General features: G+C 57.4%; 2 protein-coding genes and 1 long non-coding RNA gene across 10 annotated transcripts in view; 1 reads left to right on the top strand and 2 right to left on the bottom strand.

The window, feature by feature from the left end:
• Positions 1-81: 81 nt before the first annotated feature.
• H3-3B (H3.3 histone B) lies at positions 82-1,863 on the bottom strand. The gene is made up of 4 exons (XM_080377007.1): positions 1,718-1,863; positions 1,107-1,248; positions 877-1,030; positions 82-781 (listed from the first exon to the last, which is right to left on the bottom strand). The coding sequence occupies exons 2-4, from the start codon at positions 1,232-1,234 to the stop codon at positions 653-655; spliced, it is 411 nt and encodes a 136-aa protein (XP_080233133.1). The 5' UTR covers positions 1,235-1,248; positions 1,718-1,863; the 3' UTR covers positions 82-652.
• Positions 1,864-2,663: 800 nt separating this feature from the next.
• On the bottom strand, positions 2,664-7,300 carry LOC308059561. 3 transcript variants are annotated; one of them, XR_013926316.1, is made up of 2 exons: positions 6,505-7,300; positions 2,664-4,970 (listed from the first exon to the last, which is right to left on the bottom strand). It is a non-coding gene; the product is annotated as an uncharacterized lncRNA (long non-coding RNA). The 3 variants fall into 3 exon arrangements; XR_013926317.1 differs by having other exon boundaries at positions 6,654-7,300; XR_013926318.1 differs by lacking the exon at positions 6,505-7,300 and adding an exon at positions 5,712-5,961.
• UNK (unk zinc finger) overlaps positions 4,967-8,709 on the top strand; it is a 45,053-nt gene continuing 41,310 nt past the window's right edge. For all 6 annotated transcript variants that reach the window (XM_080376633.1, XM_080376630.1, XM_080376629.1 and 3 more), the window contains exon 1: positions 4,967-5,707. In XM_080376633.1, the coding sequence (XP_080232759.1) occupies positions 5,610-5,707 (98 nt within the window). In that variant the 5' untranslated portion in view covers positions 4,967-5,609. The remainder of the gene's footprint in view (positions 5,708-8,709) is intronic.

Raw genomic sequence — 8,709 nt, 5'->3', positions numbered from 1 at the left:
CATGATGACAAGCACCTACTGGAGCCAGGAGGAGGAAGCTTCTTCAAGCCCATACAAACCAAATGACAAAGACTCCTCACATGTGAATGTAAAACATTTAATTTAAAAATGTTGACACTACAATATATAAAATAGCTATTATAAATGCACATAGTGTATTCTATAGCTGCCAGGTTTACGTTTTTAGGAAACTGTAAGTTACACTGTGGTTAAGACTTGTAGTTTCACCCTCTGAAAAAGTCCACATTTGATCACAGTGATGTATGGTCAGACTAACAGCCCCAATTGTTAAACACTTGGATCAAGTCATAACCAGTTTTATTGCAAAAGGACCCTGTACACATTTATATCAATTCTAGTACCTTACAAGTTTAGCTACCCAACAAGTCATTAACATACAGAAACATGCATGAGAAGCAAGAAAGATCACCCATCCCTTCTGCATATTAGCAACTTGTCACTCCTGAGCAACAAGGCTCACATCACTGAGGTTTATGTGAACAGTCACTTTTAGCATTCATCCTGAGTGAAAGATGGAATGACTTAAGTACAAATGCAACATATTATAAACAATTTCTTACAAAAAAGTCACAAATTAAAACCAAAGTATTTTACAGAATTTACTACAAAACACCATAAAAACAGCCTTCACTTAAGCCCTCTCCCCCCGTATCCTGCGAGCCAACTGGATATCTTTGGGCATGATGGTGACTCTCTTGGCATGGATGGCACACAGGTTTGTATCTTCAAACAGACCCACCAGATATGCTTCACTGGCCTCCTGTTTCAAGAGCAGAAGAAGAAATGTCGTTAGAAACCCTCAGCGAAGCACGCTCAGCGCCGCGAGCGCCGAGGCCCAGGAGGCCATAGCAATACCTGCAGCGCACCGATGGCTGCACTCTGGAACCTCAAGTCTGTTTTGAAGTCTTGGGCGATTTCCCTGACCAGCCGCTGGAAGGGCAGTTTGCGGATCAGCAGCTCCGTAGACTTCTGGTAGCGGCGGATCTCACGGAGGGCGACGGTGCCCGGCCTGGTGGGAGGAAGGAGCGGGTGAGCCGGGGCAGGGGCTGCGGCAGCGCCGGGCCGTGCCGTGCCGGCGGCCTTACCTGTAGCGGTGAGGCTTCTTGACGCCGCCGGTAGAGGGGGCGCTTTTTCGGGCCGCCTTCGTGGCCAGCTGCTTGCGCGGAGCCTTCCCCCCGGTGGACTTGCGGGCGGTCTGCTTTGTACGGGCCATTTTTCCTCACTTACCTACGGGGACAGGCGCACGTGACACGGGGCCCAGCGACCCCCCAGGCCCGGCCACACGGCGAGTCCCCGCTCCCTCCCTTCCCCCTTCCCCCCTCGCCCCCCCGCAGCCAGTCGCCTCAAGACCCAGAAGCGGCAGATGTCGGCGAGCTGCCCCCCCTCCCCCGCCACTGAGGCGGGCAGGCGGCCAGCGGCCTCCCCCGGGAGGGGGAGGAGGAGTCACGGTTCCCCCTCCGCCCCCGCTTCGCGTCGTGGCCCGGCCGCTCCCCTCCTCAGGGGAAGCCGACTGAGTCACGCCGCCTCCTTCTTCCTCCCAGGCCGCCCCGGGGAAGGGGGGGATGGGAACCGGCGTGACTCAGGGCACGTAGGCATAGGCCCGGCCTGCCCGCCAGGCTCTAAGAGGAGCGAAGGCCGCCAGCGGCCGCGCAGCGCCGCCTCCCGCCATAGAACGCGCCCGCCGCCCGCCGCTTACCGCTGGGAGAAGAAGGGAGCACCAGTGCCGGTAGCGCTGCGCACCGAAGCCTGCGCTGCTCCTGCCACGACCCGCTCGGCAACCAACCACCCCCTCACTGCGCCCTCCCCGCCGCGGGGACTCGCCTTTTATAGCGGGGGCGGCACACGGCGCGGTGACCTCACAATGCCTGGAAGCAGCGCGCCGCACCATTGGCCGGGACCTCCGCCGGCGCCGTGGCGTCACAACACACAAAGGCCGTGCTCCGGTTCCTCGGCGCTGATTGGACGCGTACCCGGCCGCTGATTGGTTGTTAAAGTAGGCGTCCGATTGGGTACTGTGAGGCGAGAAGGGGCCAATCGACGCCGGGCGGGTGCTCTGCGCGCTGATTGGACGAAATGGGGCACGGTTTGGATCCTACCCTTTGTTGCAAAGCTCCACAATGGGAAGTCAATAGGAGCGGGGCGAGCGGCGGCGGGGCGCGGCGGGGCGGTGGGCTCCCCCGGGCACCCCCCGGCCGGCCCCGGCGGCCGCCGCCGCCTCGCGGCCCGCCCCAGAGCGCCTTCCCCGCCGTGTGGTGCGGAGGCGCCCGGCGGGGGGTCTGCGAGCGGCGAGGGCCGGGCCAGGCCGCGGGGCCGTCCGGGGGGGACGGCGGGTCCCCTCGGCCGTCTGTCCGTCCCCCTCGCCTTCGCCTCCCCCGGAGCCGCAGCGCGCAGGCGGCGGGAGCGACGGGCAAGGCGCGGGAGCCTCCGGTGCGCGGCGGTTCGCTGGGGGTCCGCGTCCCCTCCCCGGGCGCTCGCAAGTGTCGGGGGGGGCCGAGCGGAGCCCCCCGGGGGGGCAGGGCCCGCGCCTCCGGCATTGCGTGCCCGGTTCTGTCCCTGCAGGAGCCCGGCAGCGCTCCGCACGGGCTGGGGGTCGCACCGGGAAGCACTGTTGCTCTGTGACCCCCCCACCCAAAAAAAAAGTATGGGGAAGCCAGCCCCAGGGAGAGACCCGCAACACGCAGGGGCTGGGGCTGTGTCCCCCCCGGTGCCTCCATTCCCCAAAGCCCACCGACTCTGTGGGTCGCCCTCAGCGCCGAAGGACATTGCAAAGTTTCATTGCAAGTAGAAAGCCAGAATTTATGTTCCCTGTCAGTAACATCTAGCAAGATAAACAACAATTAAATAAAAAGCCTGACTTTGGCGGGAAGTTGCTGCTTTAAGTTATACCTCGCTATATATTACTATTAAATTGTATTAGTAGCAACTGCAGAGGCAGGTCCCTGCCCCCATGCGAAGGGAACCGCGATCAGGAAGAACAGGTCCTGAATGCCCCACGGTTGCGCCACGCAGAACGTATGGCGAGCACAAACGGCCCAACTGCTGCTCCTAAAGGTGTCAGTGAGCTCCACAAACCTCGGCATGGCTGTCATCGTGCAGGCTTGGCGTGAGGTTTTGCATCCTCCCCAAGCACCTGAGTCTCTCGGGCCAACACCCGGCACGACAGGCAGAGCGAGGATTGCCGTGGCACCGGAGCTCGGCACGTAGGGAGCGTCTCTCCCGCTTCTCCGCCTGCTTGGGTAAGTCAAGCAAATGGGTGCCAATATGGTGTGACAGGACTGTCACATGTGCCCGGGCCAGGGCTGCCTGGCGACCGGATCTCCTGCATGTCTCCCCGGCCTCTGGGCCTCATTTTCAGGTTAATTTTCTCTCTTGTAAAGGAAAACGTTAATTGCCAGAGCCAGAAAGCTGCATATCAATGGAATGACTTAGGAGGTGTGAGTAGGTAAACAATTGTTTGCATTCTATCTGTTTTGGAAAATCAGAAGTGAAGAATTCCCCTTTCATCCCAGTCGTTCTTGCTTAGGAAAAAGAAATGTAGAATCCTGTTCTGGTGGTAAAAATGGCTACTTAAAATTTGTTACTTTTAGGAGCCTAGTCCACTGTCACCAGTGCCATGAGTGTGTAATGTTTGTCACTAGCAGTTGAGATGCTCCTTAGATATTTCCTTTATCCCGTGTTTTCATAGCAATGGCTGCTTACGCTTCTACTTTTGGAGACACTTTTGATTTTTTGTTCTCTTTGAGACTGGAGAAAAGCCGTGCATCCCCTTGGATGAAAGAGGCCGAGGGAAAGGCATACACACCAAAGGTGGAGAGAGCGAAGGAGCACACGTTAACAAGGACCCGTGTGGAGATGGAAGTAAACACACCCTGGGTGCACGTACCTGGCAGGTCTTAAACCCGTGTTTGTTCCTAAATCGTGCTGTTCCTTGGCAGAGCGTGCATCGAGTTGTCCTCACTGTGAAACAAAAGTGAACTGGAAGAGGAAACGGTGTCAGTACCAGACCAGAGAGCAAACATCAGCGTAGAAGGACTTGAGCCCGCGGTTTCCAAACCCCTGTGTACAAAGTGCACGTTGACGGTTCCTTTCTCAGTGTGCTGTGTTGATAATTTAAGGGTGGGGTTTTTTTCCACAGGTTCATTGCTGACAGTGATTTTGTGTTGGGCATATAGGCGTGTATGTGTAAATATTAACTGAAATCCCTCCACACGTATTGACGTAGGAAAAGCTGTCCTGCTTGACCAAGAGCTGTATAATTACAGTACTCCAGCCTCCCGTGGAGGGTTGTGAGAGGAATAAGAAGGTATTGATATCCTATGACTTATTCCTGCAAATGCAGGGCAATAAGCTATTAAATTACCCTGGTAAAAGCCTGCCCACAGTAGATGCTGAATCGGTGTAAATAAGAATTTTAAAAGTTGTTTCCCTCCCCGAAACAGCTGCAGCACGGGCTGCACGCAGGCCAGGCCTGAGTTTATTATGAACATCTTTCACCCCGTGTGCACTGGCAGCGTTGGGGAAAGGTGTTTGCCTTCTAAACCCTGGCTGCCCTTTGCCACACAGCTGGAGGATCCCAGCCAGGCCAGTGGTTCTGTGTGGAGCCCAAGGGATCAAAGTCCTATTAAAAGAAATTTGTATCATTTCCTCCCCCAGGAGAGAAGTTAATTTACGGAGGAAACTCTTCCCATGGGAATTCAGCCGTTTCCTTGGACACGGCTCTTTTTTGGGGGGGAGAGGTGGGGGTTTTGGGGTTCTCCTGGGGGAGGACAGGGAGCCCATGGCATCTCCTGGTGACCCAGCATCCGGGGGCCTTTGGTGGAACGCCTACTGGGAGGTAGGTTCTCCTCTCAGCTCGCTGGGCCTTCCTCCTCCTCCTCGTCCTTCTCCTCGGGACTGCAGTGCTATTCCCGGGCACTTCCTGGACGACGTTGTCCCGTGGGTGGGGAAGGCTGCGGAGCAATGAGAGATGCCAACACTAAAATAACCCTTTGGCCAGGACACCGTGCTCCCGCGTCCACGTTCGGTCCCTGGGGCGGAGGGAGGGGGGGGGGAGGAAGGAAGCGAGGCCGCCTGCCACAAATAGCTCCCCATCCCCTCCCCGGCCTCCCCCCGCACCCTGCCCGGCCTGCGGGGGCTGGGCCCAGCGTGCAGCCCGCCGGGGCTCGGTGCCGCCCGGTTCCCCGCCCGCGGCGGGGGCTCGGTGCCCAGCCTGGGGGCCGGCCCGCGGAGGGCCGGGCCTGGCAGCGGATGGGATCCCGCCCCGCCGCCGGGGGGCGCCCCGGCGCGCAGCCCCTCCCCTCGGACTACAAGCCCCGCCGCCCCCCGCGTGGCTGGAAGCGCGGGCCGCGCGGCCGCGGGGCGCCCCTGGGAGCTGTGGTCCCGCCGCCCGGAAGCCGCCGCCCGCCGCGTCCCGGGTTGGCGGAGCGTGCGCCAGCGGCGGGACTACAAGTCCCGGCCCGCCCCGCGCACCGGGGCGGCAATGGCGGCGGCGGCGCCTGCGCGCGGCGCCCTCCGTGCGGACCGCGCAGAGTGAATAATAAAGGTCTCCTCGGCGGTAGCGGCGGCGGCGGGAGCGGAAGGCAGGAGGCATGTCCAAGGGCCCGGTGGCGAGCGGCCCCGCCGCGGCCGGGCCGGCGAGCGCCGCCAGCGCGCTGCAGGCGCAGCCCGAGAAGCCGCAGCACTACACGTACGTAGCGAGCAGCTCCCCGCCGCCGCCCGCGCGCCAACACGCGCCTGACGTCAGCGGGCAGCGTGCGGCACGCGCGCACGGAGACCCGCCGCCCGCCCGCGCCGCACCGGCTGGAACCGGCCCCAACCGGCGCGGGCCGGCGGGTCCCGCCTGCGGGGGAGGGAGCGGGGGGGGCGGGGGATGAGCGGCTCCCCTCCCCCATTCTCCCTCTTCCCCCCCCCCCCCCTTCCCCCCCCTCCCCCGCCGCGGGTCGTGCCGACCGTGATGCACCGGGGCGGCGGGGCACCGGTGGCCGCGGCCTCCACCGGCGGGCCCGGCCCCTGCGGCGGGTTGGCCGCCATCGCAGCTCCGGCCCCCTTGGCGGGGACGGCGGGGCCGCTGTCAGCGCTGCGCCCCGGCCCCTGGGCGGGCGGCCCGTGGTGGGGGCCCGGCCCCCGTGCCCGCGTTCTGTCACCTCAGACGGTGGTGGCACTTCGGGGCGTTGGGCCCCTCGTGGCCTGTCACCCCTGGCCTGCGCCCCCTGAGGGGCCTGGGGGCTCCTCGGGCGGGAGGTGGCGTGCGGAGGCGGGTGCCGTGCTGGGTGGCCATCCCAGAGGACCAAAGCCCTGCTGGTGGGCACCTCGCTGCTGCCTGTGAGGGGTCTCTTGCCGGGGTGGGTGTCCCTCGCCGGGGTGGGCAACTCTGCAAAGTTGCCCACAGGCGAGCAACGGGAGTGTCTTACACGTGTGTGTGAGAAATGCCCCCCATAGGAAATGTTACACAAAACCCACAAGAAGTGCTTGTCCTGTGCCCACCTTCCCTCACGCCGCTGGGGTGCGATTCCTCCATGAAGGAGGAACAGTCGTGCGTGTCACCTCATGGTGCGTGTTCCCTCCGTCATTGGAGACAGCACCTCAGTGAAGTCTTGTTGCTGGAATATGCCTTCCCTAAGCAAAAAACCCACCGTTTTGCTGCATTGTTCCGAGGATGTAGGACCCCCTGGAGCTGCGTGAACTTGGCCTGTGATGAGGTCTCTGGGTTGGGAATTGTGGCAATGGCATTCAGGTCCCCATTTGCGGTAGAGATAATGTGGTGGTTTAAGAGTGAGCGTTGTCTTTGTGAGGATGGGCTAGCGGTGAAGATGTAATGGATAAAAATATCAGGCGTTCCCTGTCCTCCTTAAAAGAAAAAAGTTTGGGACTGATCCTGGTGAACAAAATATGTGTGCTGAACTGTCTACCCTTATCACTTTAGGGTGTTGTCTGCATATAGAAAAAAATGTACGAATTGCCCATATCTCTCACTTGTGTTGATGCCCCCACCCAAAATGAGAAGGGCAGGTTCATAGTGTGGTCTGTATTCCTTTAGTTTGTGTTTTCATAAAGTTGGTGATGGACGTCTTCCCTGTCTTCACACTGTGATACGTGGAATAACAAGAGCTGCGAGAAATGCAGAGGCACGGATCTGTACGACCTGTATGCCCGCTGCAGGGATCACAGGCCACTTGACATCCCCTTCCTTCGATCTGTTTGGAATACCGAGTCTATGGCTGAGGGCTTTTGGCTTTTTGAAGATCCTGTTGTGATCTTCAGGAAGCTGGCAAAACACAGCCTCGTAAGTTGCTTTACTTCTGCTAGTGTCTGCAGTTAAAGTTTGACAGCTTTATCCGACAAACTGGCATGAAGGAGTCTGCTAGGACTGCTGTTGTAGTGGTAAAAGAAGGTTCAGGACCTGCCCTTAGAGGTGGAGTGGCACCAACGACAGAGCAGCAGTTGGTCAAAAACAAGAGAAGGAAAAACCCGGGTGGCAAGTAGGTGAGGTAGAGAGGTTAAGTGCATTAGGTAGAGGAAAACAAAGCTGATAACGTGGCTAAGCATGGCCACAGAACCAAGGATGTTAAAGACTAGGAAAGAAAATATGGAAGAAAAAGTTCAAGAAATGGGAGGGGGAGAAGGAAGATTGAGACCTGGTAGCTGAAAAGGACAGAGGAGGAAAAATGGGACAGTGAGGAGCAAAGGTGGTGGTGCAATTAGCTTCTTTCCAGAGGGCAAAACATGTATTTTCAGATGGATGCTAAAAATACTTCAGTGAAAACAGGTGCAGAGAAGCTGAATTAACTATAAGCGAAGGATGGGTTTGGGGGCTGCACAGTGCTGACAGCAGGATGCAAGCCATACTTTGAAAGTCTTGGATTTGTACGCTAGGTCACATCATACTGTAAACCTCCTTCCAATAACATATGGGAACTTATCTGGGGGTTGCTCATGTAAGCAAGTTGTATGTTGTCAAAATGTAAATATTTTCTTCCTTTTTTTTCCCTTAAATACAGTTTGTTTCCATAAAATGACATGAAGGTTACAAATTGTAAGCTGAAGTAAGCTTAATTATCTGCATACTTTTCTGTTCCCTGGGGACAGGCAATCTGGTGCTGGGGAATCTCTTGTCTTGGAAAGTTTTGGTTGTGTTTGTCAGGAGATGTCTTGATTTCCATACTAATGTCAATCTCTAAACTCTTGGTATTATTTGCATGAGATTTTTTGGTACTTTGAACCGCAGTTGTAGATCCCGTCAGGAAGCCTTTCTATTTGTTCTAGATGTACAGCAAAAGAAAATCTGGTGGGGAAAAAAAAAATCACTAATTCTATTATCTCACACCTTTGGTACTGTTTGCTAGTGGAAGAAGAACCTAAAAAACCCCCTTTGATTGCGTCCTTGGTAGCAGTTGTTAGCGTGCAGTTGGATGCTCCTGGAGACCGAGTCATTTTGGTATATGCCAAACTTTGCTATTTAATTATGAATGTTGTTTTTTTCATCTGGGGATCTGGTATTCCGTTTGTAGAATTCAAGTGAGTAATGAAATACTCAACAACTGCTGTTGTGTTCTCTCTGGGTTGCTGGGTTAGACGTTGCTGAGCGTGGCTGGCTCTTGCAATCCCGCAGCTCCCGTAGCAGGGTGAGGTCAGTGTATTCCTCAGAACAAAGGGGTGAGATGGGCTGGTTTGTGGGGTACCGGCGGGCTG

This window comes from Falco punctatus, assembly GCF_963210335.1.
Source record: "Falco punctatus genome assembly, chromosome: 1".
Lineage (NCBI taxonomy): Eukaryota > Metazoa > Chordata > Aves > Falconiformes > Falconidae > Falco > Falco punctatus.
The sequence above is the reverse complement of the archived record's forward strand: the minus strand, read 5'-3'. Positions and strand labels throughout refer to the sequence as shown.